Here is a 26,101-nt window from a genome sequence, read left to right as displayed (position 1 = left end):
TGTTTGCTCTCCCAGTCAAACAAACTATTTGGTCTACAATTATGTGTATGCAGTTAACAGGCAATCATGAGACTAAGGCTGAAACACTGTATGTCGATAAAAGCACTTTGCAGACTGAACAGAGCACTCTTTTGGCTTCACAGTTGCACTGCAAGTGCTGAGATGTAATAAAGGATCTTCAAAATTCTTTTTTAGGTTGATGTAAGGATGTAATGCTTTTAACCATTTTCATTAGCTTCTGTTTTGTGTAACAAGTAGGATTTTTTTTGTTGTTGCAGCAATCATTTCCCCTTTTGTTTACCACAGCCAGAAAGTGTATAGTGCCCATGTCAGAGCTGTCTCATGACTTTGGGTGTCATACTTCTTTATTCTTTTACTGACCAAGTAGTTCACCATGTGATACTTTACAGTCCATGTGATTATTGAAGCGATCAAAACAATTTGTTGCGGAAAGCCGCCTAATAAAGCAGTTAAGCTTCCTATAGCATTTGGCTGATTCGTTAACATTCAACAAATTATGTTTTCCACATTCTATCTTGCACACAGATTCACCCAAATCGAAATTTAAGACATTCGTAAAACCTTGTATTGTATTGAGTATCGCAGATTAACAGATGCATGACAACACCACACACCTACACCATTCACCCTGAAAATTAAAATAAAAATAAACAAAAAAAGAGTAAAAAAAACACAGGCATCCACGTTTTACTGACAGCCCGCCTCATTTTATTAATGCTGGAAAAAGACAAAGTACAAACATGACATACAGATCTCTATACAGAACTACGCAAACTAATGTAGGCGACAAAAACTGTATTTACACATCAAACCACAAAAAAAGTTTGCAACAAAAAAAAACCCAGCGGGTTTCATTCAAAGGTCCATAAAAACATTTGGAAAATAAAAGTATAATTTGTTTAATTTCTAACTGACATTTTTACTTTGTATGCCAATATTCACACACACACGCACACACACACACACACACACACACACACACACACACACACACACACACACACACACCCACACACGCTTCAGTTGTTTTGTGGGGCACAGAATCAGCATCATTGACCACACATAAGCATCTGTTAGGCTGATGTGCTGACTGCAGCAGCCTGAAATGAAAGAGCTGAAGAGAAATATCTGCGATAAAAAAAACATTAAACTCATTAAAGCATAAATGGCACATTATTAGGAAATGATACTTGACCCCATGAGAAAAAGAATCAATTCTGCGCAAGTGTGACATTTGTTTTACACGAGCAGCTAAATTCAGTGGCATCCAAAAAGTCCATATTTGATAAACATTCGGTAAGAAGAACAGAATCCCATCAGAAATATACAAACATAATAGTCATGCCAAGGAAGGAAGAATGTGGAATATCCAAGCAACATCCACTTTGTATATTTTAGTGTTACATCCAATATTATAGCCTTACACCAAACTATTCCGTGTCCAACGTAGTTTAGTTATATCACTATTCCAACAAAGAAAAACGCAAATATTCAAAACAAAAGAGAAAAGAGGAAGAGGTAACAGGGAAGGAGGACGTAAAAGGAAGTAAGATGGCAAAGAGGAAGCGGCACAGAGACTCATGAGAGAATTTGTTGAATAGAAAGGGGTTCAGTTATGGATAAATGGTATCAGCTTTCATACTGCATGAGAATCACAAATCGAAAAAAACAACAGGGAAAGAAATCTTTAAAAATCGCCAAATCATTAGTGAGTTTGCAGTTGTCTTAATTCTCCTTTTATCGTTAGCACTTAATTGATGTTAAGGAGCAGTAGAGGTGCGTTTTAGTAGGGTTGACTGAAGCTACTAGGATTTGTGAAGCATTATGAAGGTCTCGTGATGTCTTGCGACCCGCCTCTCTTGGGTGTTACATGCAAGCCAGCATCTGATTCCTAAATATGAATGCTTCAAACTTCAAACCCTTACAAAAATAACTCCATCAGAGCTAAGTCATTGACATTGTGAGGTTAGTGTATCAAATAAGCCTTGTGTGCAAGCATAGCCTTATATCAAAAGCTCAGAAAAAGGGGCTCCAGCTGAGCGTGCTGATGGAAATAATATTCTGACAGGTGGTTGATGAGAGCCACACCGTCTCCATCAAGCTAAAGTGGAGCATGCCCAGCGCAAAGCCACACACCATATCAGTTAGGTGGTGTTTCCCCAGCAGCACCCGGGACACACCCACCAGGAGGGCCCACAGCACCAGCAGGATGCGTAGCGGCACAGCCAGGACCAGGTGAGACAGCAGGAACTTGGAGACCATGGCGGCCCGGCTGGCATGAGCAGCGGGGAAGGAGTAGATGTCCATCGCGATGCAGTCCAAGAAGCCCGGCGTCATCTCCCAAGGTCCTTTGCGCTTCACCAGCCTCTGGACTCCAGCCACCGTCAGGATGTCAACAATGAGGGCTGTGGAAAGAAAAGGTAGTTATTATATAGGCTAAAAATAAATGTATGAAATGCTATAACCTAGACAATTCCAGTGGTGAAAGATTAAGACTCTTGAGTTTTGATAAATCTGTAAACAATACAGGACAGAACAATAGTGAGAAGGGTATTGTACAGATAATTAACATCTAAGAGTAACAAACTGCCTCAGTGTCTTCAAATAAAGCAGAAAACAACTATAGTACATATGTAAACAGATATCTTGGTGACCAAGAATAACCAATAAGGCATACAATACCGTCTAGCATTTGCTTTGAGTCCACATACCGGACATTTGCAGATGCCTTTTATAGCTCCATGGCACTCCCAAAAATATCCCTCCCATTGCTGTCTTTAACTTCTGTTCAAGCCGGCCATCTTTATGCACACTCTAGCAGCCACGCGCAAAATAACTGTCAGTTGTCTGACAGATTGGTTATGCTGGACTAATTCTCATTCGAGTCATCCACTGGCTGTCCTAACAGGGCCATTATTTTAAACTTCTATTCCAGTTCCTTAAAGGCAGGCTAGTGGGGTGGAAGAGAAATCTAAATGCCAGAGGAAGTGGTGAAGGGACAAAAGAGAGGTGAGCGGGCAGGCTGTGTTCAAAAAGTAATAACTGTTCAGGACATAAGCTAAGCAGACAATGAAACCGGTGAGATGTGAGGGAGGACTTTGCTGCAGGGCCCAGGTGAGGTGAGTCGAGCAATGATAATGAATTTTATCAGCTGTAAATTCAAGCCTGTTTGTGGTGCCCTTCAACTGACTGATACTTCAGAGTAGGAAGATGGGGATTATTGAGCAAAATTCTGTTTTTTTTTTTTTTTGCAGTTTTCTTTTCCCCCCTGAAAAGTCCTGGTTGTGTTAAAAAAAACTTGCTGATTGTGTGACTTCTTCATTGCCCGCCAGAATTTATGTTCTTCAGTGTTCTTGGCTACAATCAGCACAGTGCGGTATCATGTCACCGAGCTATGACGAAAGAGGACTAGAACAACGCTTTATGCTGTTTTTTTCTTTCCAATTTCAGCAAGGGACAGCAAGTCTGTCACTGACTCTAATTGACTCATTCTGGCCAGAAAATCATTTACAAATCTCAGACCCTTTGTAAAGACTACTTTTGCTGCTCTTTCAATTTACTTTCAGAAAAGTGTTCAGCTCTTCAAAGACGATAGAATAAATTAGTTTTAGGCCACTAAAAAGCTGTAAACACAAATCTGACATATTAGCATCTTAAAAGTCAATATGGTGAACTGCTGTATTTACACATCCAGCCCATATGGCGCAACATTATCACTCATTTGGAGTCTTGTTTTCCTGATGAAAGTAAATTCACTCCTTTTAGCTTTGTTTTGGTCTCCACCAACTCCTGTGCTAATAATCTGTCTCTCTAGCTGCTAAATGCTCCACTGTGTTCCCCAGCTAGTCACAAACTGTTTGCCGTTGGGTGCTCGACAGGTATAGCACACAGAAGGGTTTTTAGAGCTTTTGCACTGAAGAAAGTCGCCTCATGTGGTCAAAAAAGAGTTGATGAGAGTGGTGAGAGCGATCCGAAATGAGTCAAAGGCACTGCAGAGTTGGCTGATAGTTCTCTGTGGTTTTGTCACCACCTTTTGCTAATAGAAAGTCTAGGACTGGACACAGGTAAGCCACTCGAAATATAATGCTACCCTATCTGTTCCATACAGCATAATGAAAGATGAATTAAAGACAACAGCTGTGTGATGTCATGGATATTGCTGCAATCACATCTGCATACCTGAAGCATCTACTAGTTGGCTAAATGTTTCCTTTTTGAATGAATGTATATATATATATATGGGGAAACTAAGTTACACAGAAGAAGAAGAAACCAAAGCAGAGCTACACCTCGGTTGATAAAGATGAGAACATCCTCTGCACAGTCAAGGTCTGCTTCGGGAGTCTCGGACATGTTCAGTAGTCTTGTAGACAGTCCCAGTCATTTCAAAACACTGTATGGGAAAATATGTCTGCACTGCAGTTTATACGCTGATGGCAGTAGACTGAATTAAACCAAACCTGACAGTCCAGTCTGGGCTGATTACTTTCCTGTTAGGTGAAAACAAAACAGAATTTCAGTCAGCGTTAAATATTAATTCCCCACCACTGTTCAGCATGTTCATAGATTTTCTCCAGACAGACCTCAATAGACTAGAAATGATCCTGGAGCGACAAATAATGAACGAGCATTTGGGGCTGAACAATGTCCCAAACACAATGCAACAGTCTCCTAAATCCAGAGATTTACTGGCTTCCAATCAGAGCTTAAAGTAGCCACAGCCAAGAGATTTGTACTGCCCCTTTTGTCATTAAACTGTGTTTGGTCCCAGACTGTGCATGTGTTTGTGTACAATCGGAAGCAACTCTGCAGAAAATACTACCGTTGGACATATTTGTCATTTTGAGTCAGTACTTGATGGATGGCATCTATTGTTACTTGATGGATGGCATCTATTGTTACAGTACATATTGGTACAGTGTAACTCACAAGAAGTTGCATCAACACCAGGAGGAAGCGCAATGTTAAACCCCTCCCCTTTAATACATCATATTGACTTTACTGAACAAAAATATTGACGTTCTGTCTTGTTCTTCTTGCAAAGTCTGAATTTTGCTGATTTTTGTTCTTTTCTCTGTTGCTGAGGGACAATCATGTGTATATAACGTGTCAATCAGAATGATGCACAAGGACTATTTTGTATCATTAAGTGTCTGAGTTTGAAAACACAAACTGGTACTTTCTAACAAGCCATACCTTATATTTAAACCTTTTAGCCAATGGCTTTATAATGGTAAATAATACATTCATATATACTTTATAGAGCAGTAATAAGTCAGTTATAAATTACAATTTGTAGGTGCTCATGTTGTGGAGACCCGTTTTTAATCTATGAGGTATATACAAAACAAAGGATGTATTAATCATTCAAAATACAACTTATGAACCCTTATTGCAAATGTATGAAACTGTATGGCTGGAGCATTTTTGTTGCAGTTACAACACAGTGCAGGTTGACACAGCTGGCTGATTTCACAGGCCAAAGACAGAATGTGAATTATAGCTTCATCCAGAAAAGGGAAAGAAGGTTGTGAGCGCATGCCATTCTAGTGACTTGCTTCTCTTGTGCGGTGCATTCTGGGTACCGAACGGCTACTGAAAGTTTTGGAGTGGTTAGATGGTGCAGTGTGGTGTGGCATTTACCAAGCAGCAGGTTGACCAGCACCTCTTGCCCTGCCAGAGTGTTACTCCTCGTCAGGCACACGATAGTGCCAATGATCCACGTGATGCCGTGCCCGGTGAGCGCCAACATGCCCACCATGGAGCGGCAGCCACCCCAGGAGGAGGACGTGTTGGCGCACATCCCCATGCGCTTGGACAGGCAGATGTCGATGGCGAGGAGGGAGTTAATCGCTATCCCCTTGAATGAAGGGTTCAGCAGCATGCAGTCTTCCTCTGGCATTTTGCTGCCAGTGTCGTCGGGCTCTTCACTCGGCTGGCTTGTTTGGTGCTTGACTTGACCCGGTCGCCTTGCGCCGCCTCGGCTCTCGGAGGGGCCGCCGCCACCACCACCACCGACGGCGCCGCCACCGCGGGGAGGCTGGTTCAGGGATACGAACTCCGGTCTGCTCAGGACGCTGTTTCTCTCCCGCGCCCTAGATCTCACATTGTAACTCGAGGGCATTGTTTTGGATAGGGCCAAGCTCTCCTCTGTGGGCGCAACAGCCGATTGTCAATCTCCGGAAGATGATTCAAGTTGGTGCGAGTTCACCACGACAGTGAAACGTCCCAGGATAAAGCCCCCTACACAAGTCCTCCCCCTCCTGTGGCCTTAATAGATATATTTAGAATCACTGGAATGTGCGATGGCCATGCTGTTTATACCGCAGCCCATGCACGCTGGGAGAGTCTATTGAATGGCATTCGCCTCGGCCAATCCAGTGAAACCCGATCTACAGCATGGAGATAAAATAACAACATGAGCGTCTCGTTACGCCACAGCATGGCACAATCACACGGCAAACAGGTGCTTTTACTGCGCGCACTGCTGACAACAACAGGCTCAGCGTAGGAAATGTGCAAGAAATACGCAACACACGGTGTCGTCTTACCAAGCGGAGGATGAATACGAAGCACAACGTATCACTCTAAATCTGCCTCCATAACACCTTTGATATCCTGGCGGCGAGGAGAGATGGGGAGGGGGGGGATCTAGCATAAAGCTACGCGGGTAAAACCCTGAAACGGTTAACCGTCAGCACAACATCCCCAACAAAGGGCGAAGACGAGGCAGCCCAGCCACAGTGCAGCATTCGGTACTTCCGTGCGGATTTGACGTAGTTTACGTATAAACCCGATTCCACCTCTGCAGTGCTCTCTCTGCTGTGGAGCGGAGTTCTCCAAGGTGCTTAAACAGACAGTATCAGGACCGAGGAGCAGCCTATTGTGATGTCAGCTTTATTGAGAGAGAGAAAGAGAGAAAGAGAGAGAGGGGGAGAGAAAGAGAGAGAGGGGGAGAGAGAGCAAGAGAGATGATTGCCAAAGTGCTGCAATGCTCCCAAACAAAAAGCCAATAACAAAATAAAATCACACCACATAATCAAAATATGATCGTTAGACCATAGACCATATTAATTATTTCTTACTTATCATAACTGATCGCAGAAATAAATAAACTTCAAATAAACTTAATTGGCATGAATGTTGATGACAATTACAGTTTAATATGACATTACATATAAACATTGTTTATAACATAAATGAAATGCATAAATATGCACAAGTTCATATTATTATATATGTATCCCCAAGTTAATTATTTAAATGAATGTGAAGTTAGTAAAAAAATGCCTCTACACGAATACTATAGCCTTTAATAATTATAATACATTATTATTAACATTATAACGTGCATATGTAAAGGGACAACATATAATTTTCGACATCACACAGAGGCTCTTAGCCTAGAAGGTGGTTTGAGGTGAACTGTTAAAATATTTATAATTCCATCAGGCTGAAATCCCCTGCGCCTACATTTCCCGGCATGCCTGCAACCCAGAGCGGAAGTGTCGCCTCAACGATACTTATAAAGCTGCTTCCCAGGCAGCTGAAATAGACCAATACGTAGCGGGGTGAACCTGCCGTGGCAGCGATGGGACGAGCACGGAGAAATGACAGCTTGTGCAGGAATTTCGGCTGAACTGCATCCCATCACAGACAGGGCTGCAACTGTCGGCTCGGTCGAACTATGTGACAGCTGGCCTTTTTTGCTCCCTTTCGAGGCATTATATGCTGTTTTTATTTATTTTGTAAAATCTAAGAATGGATCCGGTGAAATGGGTGCTAAAGTTGACCCGGCGGTGTCCTTTGGATGTCGCGTGGATGAAAGTCGACTAGATTGCAATGCTTGTGGAAAGGCTACCTCTCTCTCTGGGACGGTGAAATAATTTGCAGCTGCAGATAACGGGAGCGACTGTGAAAGAGATAACGGAATTACCTCTCGGACCGAAGAAACTGTGTGTGCCGCCGTTCACTCTGAATTTCTCCAGGATTTCACCCTGCTACAGACACTGGGCACTTTCCAGTGCACTGTTTTATAGGTAGACTTTTTTGCATGTTATTTTTGTCAGCCAAAAATAGATAAATTCATGCAATTGCACTGCACGAGCCGTTAATCCACACATGTATAAAATCGTTCAGTATAACGCGCTTCCATCGTTGAATTATACTTTTTATTTGAGGATTTGAGGCTATTGCGGATTAAATGGACATAAGGCTGCTCCACATAATATGAGCGTCACCCCTGCGCTGCCATTAGTCGTTTGTAACTGTCCCCGCGTGCACTGTCCAGTACAACATTTTTGATTATGATTCCTGTCACCAGCTGGACAGAGAGCATTAGCCTTTGAATGGTCCAGCGATTAGCTGGTCACGTAAAGAACCACACAAAAGAGAACATGACGCCAAGATGTAACATTAGTAGTATTTGTTAATTATTTAGCTCATAATTAACCTGAACCTTTTACGCGCATCTTTCCAATGGATGCATGTCGCCAAAAAAAGGTCAAGTCCTTGTGTGATAAAAGCGCCTTAAGAAGGCGATGACTTGTAACTTGACAGCATGAAAACATCAGTGCACGGATAAAGGAAAGTTATTGTACCTGCACTTGTTTGATGAAGTTGCGTTTACGCACCGGAAAGCATGCGCTCAACAAATACGAAGATTTCCTAGGCCGGTCTTCTTTTTCTTCTCTGAAAGTAGTTTTTGCATCAAAGATGCATGGCTTTCTGAGACAGTCTGCTATGAATAAGCACTTTTCAAACTGGTAAGCTTTTTTCTGGAAAACGTGATGTGGATCCACCTGTGGTGATTTTCTTGCTGTTTCCATGCGTCTTTCTTCTTCTCCAGACCTCTGGACGTTGTTGTGGATTGTGTTGCTATTTAATGCAATGGGCTGTATCCAGAGTATCAGGTGTAAGCCCAAGAGTTTCCGAGACAGTATCATCGTCGTGGAGGTGAACACTTCAATCGACCCCAACCCTACCAGCATCGACGAGTCATCCAGCGTGGTCCTGCGCTACAGGACACCGCACTTCCGAGCTTATGCCCGGGTCCTTGTGCCGCCAGTAGCCGGCAAAGAGACATGGACCATTGGCTGGATTCAAGCCTGTAACCACATGGAGTTCTACAATACGTATGGAAACAAGGGGATGTGAGTATCATCATTAGGTGATGGTTGGGGATGCGCATGTGCTGAGCACATTTGGTTGAGACTCATGGACCAGGCAATAATGACAAATATTATTTTAAGGAGAATTATAACGGTTTTAAGAATGATAACTGGTGAATAAAGCCATTAAAGCTCGGTTACGTTCATTTGCTGCAACTGTCACCTCTTCCACAATTCAGAATTTTTCTGCTTCTATTAATTAATTAATTTTTTGTTCCATGAAATATCAAATATTTTTGAAGAAATGGCAGTCAAAACATCTCAGAGCCAAGGAGACCTCTTCAAATGTACCCATATTACTATTAAATATGACAAAGAGCAGCAGCAACTTCTGCCGTAACCTGAGAAAGAGTAAAACATGTTCTTGAAAAATGACTTAAACGATGTACCAAATACCTATACCATATATTTGTTTGTACCACCAAACTCTGATTAAAACACGAGACACGTTTGGAGAAATCTCCCAAAAATAGAGAACTACACAGATAGTTTGTTTGAACTCAAGCACACGAGGCACCCATGGCCAAAAAAAGAGTCATTGTGAGTGTGTTGGCGTTCCTGTTTTTGTATTAGACATCATTCTGAACACATTGTTCAATGGAAATATTCTAGTGAAACTTGTCTATGGTTGCATCTGAGTTGCCCAGTGGAACGCCAGCATCAGTCTGTGCCGTGCAATCAACATATTACACATTAATATCTGTATTTAGAAAGATAAGTAAAATAAATTGAACTGTCTAGAAGTGAACTTTAATGTTCAATCAGTAGCTGAGCTATCTTCGGTATGTGGGCTTGTGGCTGCAGGCCTGCAGGGCTACTTCAAAACCTGACAGATATGAGAGCAGGGCACTTGTCAATACACAGTTATCTTGCATTAGCCGTGACAAACATGGGCAAAATCAGCTTTAAGAAAAAATGCTCATGAAACAGATAATAGGCCTCTTTTCCTCTTTTTTCAAAGTGAGAGAGTGTGTGTGTGCGATATTGCTACACAAATGTTAGAAAAGTTGCATTCTTATATCCTGGAGTGGGCAACCACAAGCTGACATGTACCCAGAACATGCTTTATCTGTAGACATTGCAGCTGCACGTCTAAGATTAGAGACACAGTCCCCTCCCCAACACCCCAAACCCAGTATAGTCCTACATGTGTGTGTGTGTGTGAGTGTTTGTGTTAGTGAGAGAGAGAGAGAAAGTCCTCCATTACTTTCTAAAAGTCCAGTATGATCAATGCCTTGTGTAAACTGCGTTTGTGTTTACAGAATTAGCTTTTTTTTCATCCAAGCGTTAATATTTACTCTTTTATCTTGAATTGCCATGCTCTCTTGTCAAGTTCTTTGTTTGTTAGTGATGTGCTGTTCATATAAAAGGAACATGGAATTTTGAAACAGAGATAGAAAATAGAATAGCTCCCCACTTTAAAGTTTCTCTCATCTTTCAAGGTGTAAAAGATTCCTTTAAAGATTGTATTAACTACAAACAAACGGGCTGCAAAGTAGGCGTGCAAGTATACGTGCTTATGGAACAAAGCTCCAAAGGCAGAACATTTTCTGTCCAAACAATACACAATTAAGAGATAACATTCTCCAAAATCATGTCAGCACAATGATAAATACAGACAACCCACATAGACAAAGAAGACTGAGCTGGAAGTAACCAACATCTACATTCTACCCCACGTAGCCGTCACACTTAAAAAATGTACTTTCTATCTCATCGCATACCCCGGTATTAAAGTCGTTAAAGTTCACAACCACATTAAGGCCACCTATTCTTTATGTTCAATTTTGAAGCCGCTCTTAGGATGCAAGAGACCTGCTCTCACTGCTGAGACTCTCATACTAAGTAGTTTCTGTGATGGCAATAAAGCTTCAGCGTGCTGTAATTGCACCGAACGGCTGAAGACGGTAATGTGGATGATTTCTCTGTTGGCTTCGGATGACGTGCTCTGGATTCTGGACACGTTCATCATCTTTCCTCCCTGTTTGTCGTACACCCGTCTTTTAGAGTGGCTTTACTGTGGTACGGTTTTGAACGGTGGAGCAGGATGTGTGTATTTATCAACGGGCATGTTGATTACATGAGGCGTCTTGTGTTGCCCTAAAAATGTCACGGTGCTAAAAATAGGAGCTGTGGCAGAAGTGAAACTAAAAAAGAAGCGAGTGTGTATCTGTTGTAACAGTTTGATAGGATTTGCATTAGCTGTAATGTTTCTTAAAATGAACGTTAAGGCGAGACATGTACATTCATATTTCAGACGGAACGTACTGCCAATATTCTTGGTAGAGCCGTGTGGTAGTCTACACACTACACACAGGTGGTGAGGCTTAAGCATGCTGTAATTGATTCATTAACTGCACTGGCACCCTATTTCTTCACTTCTACTCCTACAAAGTTGGTCCAATCTTCGCCATCTGTCATTAAGCTTCATCAACAGAATTGTAATACTCAAAACCATTTGCTCGCAACATGCAAATGAACGCTGCGGCAACAATGCAGAAACAGGAAATGAGCTGTGTTTCCATGTTGCTCAGTAGATACACGATTTCTCAATGAAAGTCATGTTCCAGATGTGTTCATTTGATTTTAAACTGGATGTTAGTTAACACTATTAACTATATAAAAGGGGATATTGTTAAAAATATATATATTTTATACAATTGAACTTTCAGTGTTTCATTTAGTCTGGTCAAGTTTACAATGTACTACCAGTGGCTGAAGCTGGACGAATCAACCATTTATCCGTTCTTTGGCTAACTATTCCAACCACAACATGTGTGGCTAACCCTTTAAACTCTCTATAATCCTTTAAATGTTTGCTATCTATTTCAGCCATCCATTACTTTGAGCTAACTGTTTAGACTGCTCTCTCGCTAACTAGTTTGCACACACTCTCGGTCACAGTGCTCAGGTGTTATAGCTCAATCAATCTGTGGATATATATATATTGTTTTGTCAAATCATAATACACGATCTTTCCAGGTACCCCCTGGCAGCTGCAGTAGTACTCCCCGAGCTACAAGTACCTCTGGTTGGGAATCACTGTGCTCGAGTGCATTGCAACATTTGCAATAACTGACTTCAGGAGTCACAATGTGATGCAGTTGATTATATATGAGTGTTTTTTCAACATCCTTGCGGTTCTGTCACAAACACTCACGACACTTATGTCAGACCATTTCGCTGTGACAAAGCTGGCAGTGAAGACAGAAAACAGGAAGTGAGCCATATCCCTGCAACGCTTTCTCCACTCATGATTAAAGTTTCTCAGCGGGTGGACGACTCCCCATCGCACCTGTGTGCCGTCGGCTCTGCTTGATGTGCTCACTGTTAAAATATCGTCTGAGTTCCTGACAAAATGGAGAACTGCAAATTGTTTTGGAGGCATCCGTTGAGAGGATTAAGGGATTTTTTTTAAAGAACAGAACTGTACGCGCGTACACACGCACACACACATGCACACACACACGCACAAGGGCCAGCTATTATCATGCATGACATGCTAATCTCACCCCCTGGGTGAATACATAAATCAGAATGCGAGACCAGGCCAAGCAGGCAGGAAGTCATGTGGCTGGTGATCACACTGTTATCTCGTCCGTCCTGCTGATCCTCGGCCTCAGTGAATGAAAGGTAATCTTATTCCTGCCGCGGGCAGAAAATCCATAGACGGACAGACCAGAGGTGTCAGGTCACTTGAGCCGTTCAGTGCCGCCCACTGTGTGTGTCACAGTATTTTATTGTTGCATTCTGTTTTTCCTCTCTGCAGTTCCAGAAGATCCAACTGTGAGGCTTTGAGTCAACTCCTTGTGTCCGTCATGTGTTGTTGGTAACGATAGCAAGGAGGAGACTTGTCACACTATTAAGATGCAAATGATCCGCTATTATACAGAGAGGATTAGACTGGAGAGCTTTTTATGTGAGGGATCCTTTGGTTTGGTTTAGTGTGCCAGAGATAAACTTAAAGGATCATTCTGGTTTGTTACAACTTGGGTCTTATTTCTGTACTTTCTGGCCATGATTCATGTCAGCAACAGAAATGATGACATCAGATTTAAATTCTTTTTTTAACAAACTAACAGTTTCAAACATCCATGTCAGTTTACAATTTCCTGGTTTAACTTTGGCTTACTGCACTTGTGTGTGCATGCAGTTGTGCAACTATTATACATTTCACACATTTGCCCGCTTCCAAAGGAAGTGGTTTGAATACAAAAGCTTGATTGTTGTTCGCTAGTGTTTCTTGCCCCGTCAGTTATCAAAACCGATAGGCATGATGACTATAACTATAAATAGACCAAATTTGTAACAAACACTAAATGTCTATAAGCTCCATTTCTGGGTAAATCCTCATCTGTGACTTTCAACTTCCAGGTCGAGTTGGGAGCTCCCCGACCTGCGTGATGGCAAAATCCAGGCCATCAGCGACTCGGATGGGGTGAACTACCCGTGGTACGGCAACACCACGGAGACCTGCACTGTGGTAGGCCCCACCAAGAAGGACAGCAAGTTCACTGTTAGTATGAATGACAATTTCTACCCCAGCGTGACCTGGGGCGTGCCCGTCAGCGACAGCAACGTGCCTCAGCTTAGCAGCATCCGCCGCGACCAGAGCTTTACGACGTGGCTGGTGGCCATTAACCAGGCCACCTCAGAGACACTTGTGCTGCAGACAATCCGCTGGAGGATGCGGCTTCACATCAAAGTGGACCCAGAGCAGCCTCTGGGTGACAGGGCTGCTCTGAACGAGCCCGTGGCCCAGGAACAGCCCCAGATCCTGGGCAAGAATGAGCCCATCTCCTCGAACGCCATGGTCAAGCCCAACGCCAATGACGCCCAGGTGCTGATGTGGCGGCCAAAGAATGGTGACCCCATGGTGGTGATCCCACCCAAATACTGACCTGCTTCACTGACCTGACTGGCCTTGGATACCTGAACCGTATCATCTCTTATTTCTTCTCTTTCTTTTGTTCCTGCTCGTCACCAGCTCTCACTGCTTTAACCCTTTTCCCTTCTTTTTTTTTTGCCTCTATATTCGTCTCTCTTATGTTTCAAAAGAGACAGAAAAACGGGCAAACGAAACCACCTCTGAGAAAAAGACCAGCTGTTGCTTTGAGGTGTGTGTGTTTGGGGGGGGGGGGGGGGAGGGGGCTTGAACACACTTTTGAAACTGGAGTGAACAAACTGCAACCATTCTACCTTCAAACTGGGTCGGGTCGCACTGTGCTAAATGAAATCATTGCAAAAATGAAAAACAAAAGAATTTCTTTTGTTTTTTCATTTCAGTTTTATATTTTGGCTGTTTTGGGCCAAGTGATACGGGGTTTGTGAGTGTGGGTGGATTTAAGTATTTACACGACCATGTCTGCACACATGCTACACACATGGATAATGCACAAACCTTGTGTATGAATACCAGTTGTGTTTTTATTTATGGGCTGGGAAGAGTGCATTTAATTGTGTTTGTTGTTGCATTGGGTGACATACTAGATTTTAGGACTTTTTTTAAAAAACATGCAAGATCCATGCTGCCTTAAGTTTACATTGCTTCCCATTGCAAACTTTTTCGCCTTAAACACAGTGCAATGCAGTATTTTTGCTCAATTGTCCAGTCTCTTCCAGACATGTTGGTGCTGGAATGTGTGGGTTTAGAACAGGGACGATACCACAGAAGAAGACCCGGGTCTGAAGGCTTTCATGTTCAGGTGCATTTACATGACAGATGTATTGTCTCACGAGTACAACCAGCACTATGCGTAGACACAGTTATACAACCCGACTAACTAGTTGTGTTTCAAGTGCATTATGCAACAGAAGTGATGCTCTGCACTGATAACAGAGAACGCCAGTGAAGCCAACCCTCGTCAATAGCACTCAACACAACAACGTGCAATAACAACTTGAGCACAAAGTACTCAATGGCACTCCTCAGCTAACCTCATTTCATTCACTTGATTCTGTTTATAGGCATTGCTTTCAACATTAGAACACTTATTTTCCTTTCTCTGTATCACTCCATCTCAGGGCCTCTTTCCTCACTTCCTTCCCTTCTCTCGTAGCATCCATCCTGTCTGGCCTGCTCTTTCTTGCCACAGTGAGTAACTGTGTTTGCATTGCTCACATTGAACGATCAATACTTTGATTAATAAGCAGCCACAGACTGGGGACTTGATAACAGGAGAATGAAAACAGCAGGATATTTGCTGGGCTGTCAGTCTTGGCAATCTTACACACATTTTTATTTATAATTGTCGCCTTCCTTCAAATCAATAACACCCCTTTTCTTTCTGTCATATTAAAACTCAAAACACGTCTCTCATGCTAACGGTGGTATCGTTCCTCATCCTCAATCATCTGTAATCCTCATCTACCCCGGAGTTCTTCCTCCCCCTGACTTCCCCTCTTCTTTCTCTCGTTCTTTTGGTCTGTTGTCGAGGCTGGAGAGCAGAGCAGGAGGCATGCAAGTTTCATCCTGACTGCTCGGTTGGCATATAGATGACCCACTTCTCTGCCCTGCCAGTTGTAGCTCTCGCTGCAGAAACGTGGGGGTTTGTCTCCCTTTATTTCACCGCCAGCAAATGTAAGGCACAAACACGCATACAGAAAGAGCTCTGGTCAGCTAGGCACCAGCATTAAATGAGATGATGCCTGTTCGGCTGTTAATCTTTGAAAAGTGCATCAGCTGCAAACTCCAACCACTTAAAAGCAGAGAGAAAAGATGATTTTGGCATCATGGGAAGCCAAAATATGGGTATAAAGTTATTTATGCACACTTAAGCTTTTAGAATCTGTTAATGAGCTCTGTAAATTCTTTTTCTATTAATGGACAGTTTTACACTTTCAGATGCTACAAACATCTTGCAAGCTCACTGCTGTGACCAAGTTCTGTGTTTTGCCTCAAACCAAAGAAATAATTTACGTGCAAGTCTCACCTGCTCATGTGTTTCACAAAGATCAGTAAGCTGCTGTTATTTCAGCTCATCAGCATCTCCTTCTAGCGACTGTACAAAGCCTTTATCCCTCAAACTCTGTGCAGGTTTTGTGTTTTTTTAGGACATTAAAACTGTACAAAACTAAATTATTTTGTGAAATAACTCATTAGGCAAGTACTATGATTTGGCCGATATTTCTACCAAGGAATCATTTGACATTTTGGGGAATATGCTTATTCACTGTCTTGCAGAAAATGAGAGGACAAGATTGATTGCACTCTCATGTGTAAGCTAAATATGAAGCTACAGCCGGCAGTTAGCTTAGCATAACGAGGCTGGAAAAGGGGGGGAATCAGCGGGTGTTTCAATGCTTTATGCTAAGCTAAGCGCGTCCTGGCTCTAGCTTCATATTTAACACGCAATATCGAGAGCTTAGCTGAACCAGAGCTCAAACATCAACTCCTGATGTCCACTTGATGCCACAAACTGAACTGCTTTGTTCACATCATAACTACATTTTCAGCTTACACATGGCTACATGTAGACACTCCTGCTCGGCTCAACTACGACAGCCTTTGCTCCAGGCTGGGTCGCAGGGCGAAGGGAGAAGAGAAGTAAGAGGCTGTTGGGGGATTGCTGTCATAATTAGATCTGCAGTGACACACTTGCATGCCCTAGATGTGCTGAACTGTGCCGAGTCGGTGTCATGCAACACAATGGCCGGCTAAAGTCACGGTTGAGGTTTAAGTGAGGTCAAACAGCAAAGGTCAGAGTCAAAGTGTTTGGGTCAGGCGAGCTGTCAAAGTCCTAAAGTGTACTGCAGACGGTCGAGCGGCGGTGGCGAAATGAATATGAAGGGTGACAACAAATTAAATCCATTCAGACATTATAGCCAGCCTAAAATAACAGTGACATTTACCAAGCCCAACTTGGATGTCAAGCACAAGTTATTTCAATTTGTGGTTTGTTTTGAGTGCAGCAGAGAAAGCTCATGTTATAAACTCGGCGACCTCTCACCTGACGTAGTGTTATGTATCTGCTTCGTAGTGTCTTGCAATGACCCGTGGACACCGTGGACAGTACCTGAGCTGGACTACATTTAATGTTATTAAACCTTGACACGCAGATGTTTCCCACCCTCACAACATGCACGTGTGTGTGTGTGTGTGTGTGTGTATTCATGTGAGCGTGTTTGTGTGTGTGTTAAATCCCATTTGAGGGACTTAGGCAGGATGAGGAGTTCCACTGATGTGCTTCTGCTGTTGTTGAGTCATGATTCTTTCTCTCTCTCGCACAAACACAGTGCATGAAAGGTTACGTCCTTCTCATAAAACAGGGACAGAGCTTGCCCGCTCACACACACGCACACACACACACACACACATAAACACCCTGGGGGGAAGGAGCCGGCCTGGTGTATCTGATTGTCACAGCAGTACATTGGCAGTGAGAACTCATTCATCAGCCCTGCACGTGGACCGTCTGAACACATGCACATGCTACAAAGCCATATGCACTGCACAAACACACCTGTTTACTAATAATCAGGAAGTGATTCATGCTTTAATGTGAAAGAGAAATGGAAGTATTGAGGTCATTGAGTGGGTGCCTGTCAACTATCAACAGCATATATTGTAGGATAAGGGCACTAATTGTCTTCTGTGTGTGAGTGTGTGTGTCTGAATCTGTTAAGATGTGTTAATGATGTGTATTTTATGTTAACATAACAGAAGAACTTCATAAATGCTTTATGTGCTTCCTTAAATAAGCCACAGAAAAACTAAATGGCACATTGTTTGTTTGCTGTATGGAGGGCCAAAGGTGCCAAAATTGGACAAAGCCAAAACTATGCAGTAGCACATTGCTAGTAACTCATGAACTCTTGGCATTTAATACCAGGCCTGTTTTCAGTTGTTTCTGATCATTAAATGCATCGCGCATATTTGTATTTCACTGAGAAACATTGCAAATGCAAAATGTAGCCATGTGGAAGATTCTTTGTTGTCGTGTCTTCTGCTTGTAGGGCTGAGCCAAGTGGATGAAAGGGAGGGCTGCTACCTTTGCTTCTGATCGTCATGTAGCTATTGAACTCCCACGAAACTTCAGTGAATCAACAAACCCTTTATTTAAACCAATAAGACAGCCCAAGTTCACAATCGCGATCGCCTGCCTTCATTTTCTGACTTTGACTTGTGATTCTCTCCCATGAAATTTAAAAGTTCATCTTGCTGTTTTCCTTCAAAAATCCAATCAACACAGTCCCGTGGTTAAGATACAACCCCAAATGTAGCACAGAAGATAAAATGAGCGACTTTGTATGTTTCTCTTTTTGTTTGGTTTCTTTTCTGCAAATACAGCACTGAAATAGTTAAAGCAGTTTGTGTTCTTCTGTTCAGCTTTGACTTTTACACCAATACTTGAAAATGGGTCAGTTCTGGCAAATATTTAAAACTGTGAAAATGCACAACGCTGGGGAAACAAACCCAGAAAAAAATGAATATATAAAAAGGTCTTTTTCATGAATTAATAAAATGTACAAACATTATCTGTCTTTCCTTTTCCTTTTAGCTTTATTAATGTGGAGATGTACTTTTCCCTGTGTGATATTCAAACTGAAAGCAACAACGAGTTTCCTGTGCTGTCTGGCAGATTTACACTCTGCATTGCCTTCCTTAATGACCAATTATTCTGAATGAATCTACTAGTTTCATCCAAACATGTGTCACTTCAGGGGGGGGGGGCGTCCTTTCCAAACGTGTTGGACTGTGTTTTCATTCACTGCACAAATCAAAGAACCAGATAGCTTCCGAGCCAGAAAGAAACGTAGTCCTGAGTGCCCAACTGAGAAATCTTGAAAGCCTGCATAGGAACAAACCCCTGAGGCTACATATACATGGATGAGCACATGCTGTCCTGTATGCCTCAGCCTGTCAAGAGATTTCTACAGCATCGGAAAAGATGTCTCTGTTCTATAGAGTCTCTTTTTGTCGACGGCAGTGATTAAAAGCAATGAAAGAAGATAGAGTAAAGAAAGGACGTGTAATAGAGTGACAGAATGGGAGAAAAATGAAAGGAGGAGAAAGAAAGAGAAAGAAAAATACAGTTAAGAGCCTTAAAGGACTATGTTGATTTGACATACAGTGGACAAATAAACAAAAAAAAGAAAATAAATAAGGGAAAACCTATGGGAGAATGAGAGAACTTGAATTGTTAAGTAAAAATGACAAATAAATGAAATGCCCATTTTGCATATGAACCTCAAAACTGCGACGATTTTAGAATTGATCTGCAGCACAATTTATTCCAGGGGTGTGCAGTGTGTCTGCCTTTCGGTTTAGAGACATTGCCTTTACAGCTGTGAAAGCTGGGAGAAAGAAATACTCCAGCGTCTGTGTGGAGAGTGACTCTTTTTATTATCTCTCATTGTTGACTCATTCACAGTTCCTTTCAATCTTATTCTTTTATAGGTTTTTGGATTTTATTTGAAAGATAAAACTGGCAATATATCATATTTTTCTTATTGTCTGTTAATCCCATTAAAAGACCAATACTTTTCTGATTTACCTCCCCTGTCTGTGGCAGGTAAATCCTTCCAAATGTCAAAACTTATGAATCTGAATTAAGTCATTGGAATGCAAGAGCTGAACAGCAATAATAGCAGATGAGTTATTTCCCACCACGTCTGGCCTGCACCTCCGTTATAACTCTTTAAGGAGTCCTCAAAGGATTGCAAAGCGCTTTATTGGGTTGCTTAATTTTTCAGTTCATCTCTTGGTTTATATTATTACCACATTAAGCACGTAGGTAAGAACTTAAAGTTAATCTTTAGTCTACAGCATTAGCGTGGAGCTGATATCGTCCCTTTTGGTACAGGCTCAGAGATATGGAGGACAGTGACTCACAAATCTTAAGACAACTTTGGGATTTAGCCACTGGTGGCTTTAATGACAACTGTGGAAAGTCTGGTTAACAGTAGAGTAGAGAAGACAGAGGGGCTGATGAGGTAAAGTGACGCTTTACGGTTTAATGTCCGGTTTACTGAAAACGATCGATCCTATGACACACATACCAAATGAACTCGCCCAGCAGCAGCTTCTGCGTGCCTGGTTGGACTGTCTGTGCTATCCTGGTCACATTCCTGAGCTTTACATTCACAGCTATATTTACTCGACTCAGAGTCTGTGAGCATGTTGCAGTGTCTCCCGACATACATCCACCTGTCCCTATTTGTAATACTAAATGATCACTGTGCCACTGTATCTCTGGCACCAGACATCACTATTAATACTTCCCATGGTTGAAATGTTGGGAGGTGAAATAGCTCTCCATCATTCTTTGTGATCTCTGGGACAATATTGGGATTTATTAGCCACTGATCCACAGAAATGCACCGGCTCGGCTATTTTGGTATGAAAAGACCTCCGTCTTTACGAGGATAGACCTCTATATCACTCTGTTTGGAGTAGGACTTTACACTTTATGTCCCTATTTCACCGCCAACGTTACAGAACTTGCAAACATGGAAGTATAATGCCTTTGAGTCACCTTCATATTTTAGTATATAGAGAATTCAAAGGCATATTTGTGAGGATGTATTAATATTGGCAAATATTGAATCTATCAATGAAAAATGGGGAAAATAAGTCTGATGGAAATGTCAGCTTCCGACTATTTCCTGATTCCATTATTTGTATGCAGTGTGGACAAAGGCCAGGAATGAATACTTTCTCAGAGCACTGTGCTGTACATGTCTGTTATGAAGTGATCAGAGACTGATGAGGTCACAAAACTGCATCGTGTTTGGTTCCTTGTGTGCTTATAAGGATGTAATATCCTGGTTGGCATGTCAACACAAACGGAACAAAAAAAAAAAAGATTTATATTAAGCGACATACATTCCTTCAGTCACGAGATTTTGATATCCCTGTTGATAGCATCACTCACAGGCTTTCTGCAGAGTTATGGACGTTAAATTGAAGACTTGAGTCATTTTCACTACCACATAAAATGCACTTTAATATCCAGTTTATGGCCACAGTGAAAGTATGATTAAATCCTTTGTTTTTTAGTACTTTGCAGCATTATATCACAATAATTAATCAACACAACCTGGGCTAATATAAGTGTCAGAAAATGGGTGGATTCATTAATCAATTAAGTTTTTCTAAATTGACACTTTCCAGGCAACTGCAGTTAGCGGTAGTGACCGTGTGTGAAACTACTGATGATACAAGGTAATGTCGACACAAAAAGGTTTGATATCACTGCTGTGGCAGACAAGAAAACAATATTTAAATTTAAAACGTTTTAATACCTTCTAAGGCCTTTTTAAGGGAACTTAATTTGATGTGTTGTAGATTTTTTTTAAGTATATAAACCATTGTTGCGCTCAAGCCAGGCACTCACATGGCAACCCCTACAGTTACACGAGATTGGTGTTTAAACAACAAGCACATGTGGACTACATCTGGACAGACCAAACCTTAAATAAGGACAACAACTGCTTACTATACAGTACGGTGTGAGTACCATTTAAATTAACGACAGCCATTAAACACTGAACATCCCACAAGCGGGGACAAGGGTACTTATAGGCAAACTTTAATTGCCATCAGTGTAATTAAAGCATGCGATGCTGTTGGCTCCTACACCTCCCACACTCTGCCAAGGCTGTTGTAATAAACGCAGACATCACAAGCAGCTCCTGAGGGAAAGCATCATTTACACAATCATAAGGTGAACTACTTCATGAAAAGTTAAAATGAACACCTCATCTGACCTGTGCCTGCCTTGTCCATAATTAAATTCTGTAAATATTAATACCTTCACTCGCATGAATAAAACACAAGACTTAAGTCTCCTTTCATTTCATAGTTACTTTAATTTCTCTGTACAGTTTAAAGGAGCTTATAAACGGTCGGGTGAGGTCTAAAATAGGTAAGAAAAAGCAGACAGAGCAACAGTTTTTTGAAAGATATAAATTACAAACTCATCTACACTGATCATTCTTGCCGGTGTGCTATTGTCCCGGGGTGATGATGTGTGTTCTCGTGGTGATATATACGGTCACACGTCTCGGCTGATGAACCCCCCCTCCCTTTGTAATCGCTCATGTGGTGTTCTGACTGTTGAGAAAAGTAAAAAAGCATCAACACATTTCATTTAGATTGACAGCAGTAAGGACAGCGAGTGAAACAAAGTTCATGGATGTGGACTGTCACGTCTCGTTAGTCCACACTGCTGTGCCACGTGTAGCACCTCCATATATCTACAACAAGCCATTCTCCAACAAAGATGCACTGAATACACCGGGTACCACTTTGTATTTGTAACTAATAGCTTTATTAATCAATAAATAATATATTCATGTTTTATAGATCAGTTGCAAGCCATTTATGACAACAGATTTTGGGTTGCCACAATCCTAATGGCTGGTATTTATCCTCTCTTGTTTTAATAATGCAATTGGATCATCACTTCATGTTAATACGTCTATAATAAACATCAAGTCTACATCATTTATTAATTATTAGTGGTATAACTAATACTATACTTTATAAGGGCGCCTTAATAGAAAGTGTTCAGCCTACAAAACTTGTATCAGGTACACTTTATTTAATTATTAATATACAATTTAAATATAGGCTTTGAGCATATAGCCAGCAGCACACCAAATAATTTCTGAATCCTACGTCAGATCGCTCAAATATGCTACAAAATAGAAACAATACTATATCTGTAGGTGGGGTTTTAGAATACACATCTATCGGGCAAAGGCTAAAGCTACACAGTGCAAATCATTTTTAAGCATTCGCTAACGGAGCGACAGCCAAGAAACGACAACAGATTGGATCAGTACCCACATCGGCTGGCTGACGTTATCCGCAATCAAACATGGATGTAATTAATGTAAAAGCTTATGGTGAGTACATAGCCGATGATTCCTACGCTTATCCTCTTTGGCCAATGAGAAAGAAAGGCCATTGGTGACGGGTAGTTTGACCACGAGCCTGTTAAAACAACTCGCTTTAAAGTTCATTGTCATAATCTTTATGGCATGTTTGAGTTGAAGTGGCGTCATTAGAGCAGACCAGAGAGCTGTACGTATGACAAACATGTCAAACCATCTGTGCTGAATCTTTTTGCAATGTCTCATCAGCAGACTTTCAGATTTCTATTGATGACCAAAAACTGGATATGGAGTCAGTTAATTCATGTACCCTACATTTGAGCAGTATTTGCTGACACCAGCAGTGTTTAACATGCATCCAAAATGCAAGACGCTTGCTTAGTGAAAAGGGGGAAAAGTCCTCGATTCAGCAAATGAGAGAATTAACTATACTGCAAGTGTTGACTGAGATTCAAGAGCTCAAACTGAAATAGTCCCAGAGGGGTTATTGGCGGAATAATGCAAGTCTTCTGCTGCAAAACAGATTCTATACGATACCAAAACCACCGCAATCAAATTATACCTCAGGAGGTTGGAGAAGATAACCACAAAGTTACTTTTGCGATCAGTTCTGACAAAGTTGAGTGATGTCTTAGACCGTAAGCTCAAGCTCAAACCGAATGCCAGCGCTATAGAAGCAGGGAATGCTCACCTGAGTGGGACATTTAGAGGTGACGCTGGGAAGCCAGCTGTGGCTCAGCTCACACACTTCAACAGGAAAAACAGCTTTTGTGGCAAAAGCAAAACGGGGCGAATGTCAAGTGTGCTTGAGACACTGTCAGAGCAAGACATGCACTGAAACGAGTCTGTTGTCCGTCATTTTAGATGTTCCCCGATGTTTACATTTGAATGATGGAAAAGGAAACGGTGTGGCGATGCCTTCCCCCCTGACATCTGTGTTAATGCCTGACATCCACGGTCGAGTCTGTTAAGACGTTGAACCCATTCTCAGTAATCCATTCACATGCGGACTAAGTGTGGAAATTGCTGTTGCATGCACATGTTTTTCGTTGTGTCACACGTAAATGGAGAGGGGGTGTCGACTTTCCCTGCAGAGGCAGGGCTCACTTCTTTCTGGACACTTTTGTGGATACTTGGAAGACGAAATGGAGTTTGATTTAAATTCAAACTCTCAGTATAAAGCTCCTTTGAAGTATCAGGATAAGTAATGACACTGAACTGCGTAATCCCTGTGAGTGACTTAAAGACAGAGAGGGAAAGAGGAGGAAAGAGGAGGAACTGAGGCAGGTAGGCAATTAAAGGCTGTGAGGTTGGGATGGACTGACTTGTATCGCTCGGGTGTTATTTATCATGCATGGTGCTTGTGTCAGAGCTGCTATAAGGCTCAAAGCTGTGCTTAGTATTTGATAATGAATACTGGCACACACACAGTAATCATGTCCTTACATAGTATCAGTATACAGGGCTGTGTAACAGCAGTTAAAGAAGGGACAGACATGCAGCTGGGGGCGATGAGTTGTAATATGCACACAATCACATTTTGAAATAAATATTAATAGTAAATGTGACGATGCAAGACAAAGGCAAAGTATAAAGCAAATATGTTGTCCTTTGGGAATGTCGATAGTTTTGTGTTGGTATTTGGTCACAAACCAATAAGAATAAGTAACATTTTGATCTGAATGAAAGGTGGATGAAAGGATATTTATTCTAAAGGGGAACATAAATGTCTGTATCAAATTTCATGGCAATCCATCAAATATTTGTCGTGATATTTCAGTCTGGAACAAAGTGGTGGACCGATCGATCAACATTGCCGTCCCTGGTTACAAATAGATTTCCTTTACGAATACAGGTTGTCTGAATCGTATTCTGTTGCTCTGCAGAGTAAGAAAAGAATGGACGCTGGTAACCTTAGATCTGCAGTGCACCACCATGTCAGCATGGTGTGCAGAGAGAAGAGAAACAGGGGGCGAGGTCTCCCTCGTCCGTCAGTGGATTAGTGGATTTGGATTATCTGGGCAGACAAAATTACCCATTAGGGAAAATTGTAGCACGCTCTTTCAGGGGAGCTGCTGGTCACCACATACAATAGTGTGTACAGCAGGGCAGACACCCGAGACACAGGAATCAGTAGCATTCACCACTGTTCATAGGAATGCCTTAAAGACCCAAAAGGTGCACCCACTGGGGAGTGAATTGGCACATGTAGAGATGATGAATGTGTCAGCAAAGCGACACAGGATGTGCTTAAGAGCTGCTAATCATCACTTACTTGGGGGGGGGGGGGGGCCACAGAGAATGACGGTGTGGTTGGGGGAGGGGTGGGAAGTGGTTTTGACTAAGCTATTTTTATCTGGATTCCATGAAGACAGCTGCCATCCTCCCGAGTGTCGGTGAGACTTTCCATCACCAGGAACAGCGCCACAAAGAAAGAAGTTACTGTCACTATTGAGTCTTTCTGTTACATTTGTGGTGAAATGATAATAAAAACTCCTCTTGTCATTAATGCTTTCATAGAGGCCAGTTGTGGATTGGGTGCAGAAAATCTCATAATCTCATCCGGTTTAGCTGAAAGCATTACAGACTTTGGGCTCTGTAACTGCCCGTGTGCCTCCGTAATCTGCCAGTGTGTCCCAACTGTAACTCTTTACCTGAGACATCAAACAGAGCTGACGCCGATCAAACATCATTGTGACAACGCAGCTTATTATAATGCGTCTTCAGACAGAAACACAAAACACATTTATCATTTATTTGTAGCCAATTCTCTGCAGGAAGTCTACCGTTTATATATATTAAAGACTCTCGGGGAATAAGGATTCGAACATTTCAGCATGTGGGTGAGTTCAGGTCACTTTCTTTATGACCGTGACATTCCCGACCCACTTCAGAGCGACCCATCCGGTGAGAGACCCAAGATAAGGATGGACAGAGTGACAGTGACATGCTCCACAGCCATAAGCCGGGAATGTAATTCCGTCTGTGGTGGACCAAATGCCACCACATCGATGTCCCTCGATACAGCGCCGCGGATCCCCATCAGCATTCTCCCACAGCCCAATTTA

The 26,101-nt window shown here is 42.1% G+C and overlaps 2 protein-coding genes across 2 annotated transcripts; one reads left to right on the top strand and one right to left on the bottom strand.

Annotated features, from left to right (window-relative positions):
* Window positions 1–723: 723 nt before the first annotated feature.
* Window positions 724–6,801, bottom strand: LOC306710871 (inactive phospholipid phosphatase 7-like). Its single transcript, XM_079179583.1, has 3 exons — window positions 6,573–6,801; window positions 5,665–6,413; window positions 724–2,426 (listed from the first exon to the last, which is right to left on the bottom strand). The coding sequence occupies exons 2-3, from the start codon at window positions 6,143–6,145 to the stop codon at window positions 2,038–2,040; spliced, it is 870 nt and encodes a 289-aa protein (XP_079035709.1). The 5' UTR covers window positions 6,146–6,413; window positions 6,573–6,801; the 3' UTR covers window positions 724–2,037.
* Window positions 6,802–8,777: 1,976 nt separating this feature from the next.
* fam78ab (family with sequence similarity 78 member Ab) lies at window positions 8,778–14,289 on the top strand. The gene is made up of 2 exons (XM_079179614.1): window positions 8,778–9,173; window positions 13,566–14,289. Exons 1-2 carry the CDS (start codon window positions 8,848–8,850, stop codon window positions 14,089–14,091), a joined length of 852 nt encoding a protein of 283 aa, XP_079035740.1. The 5' UTR covers window positions 8,778–8,847; the 3' UTR covers window positions 14,092–14,289.
* Window positions 14,290–26,101: the final 11,812 nt, after the last annotated feature.

This window comes from Pholis gunnellus (assembly GCF_910591455.1).
Source record: "Pholis gunnellus genome assembly, chromosome: 18".
In the NCBI taxonomy this organism is placed as follows: Eukaryota; Metazoa; Chordata; class Actinopteri; order Perciformes; family Pholidae; genus Pholis; species Pholis gunnellus.
The sequence above is the reverse complement of the archived record's forward strand: the minus strand, read 5'-3'. Positions and strand labels throughout refer to the sequence as shown.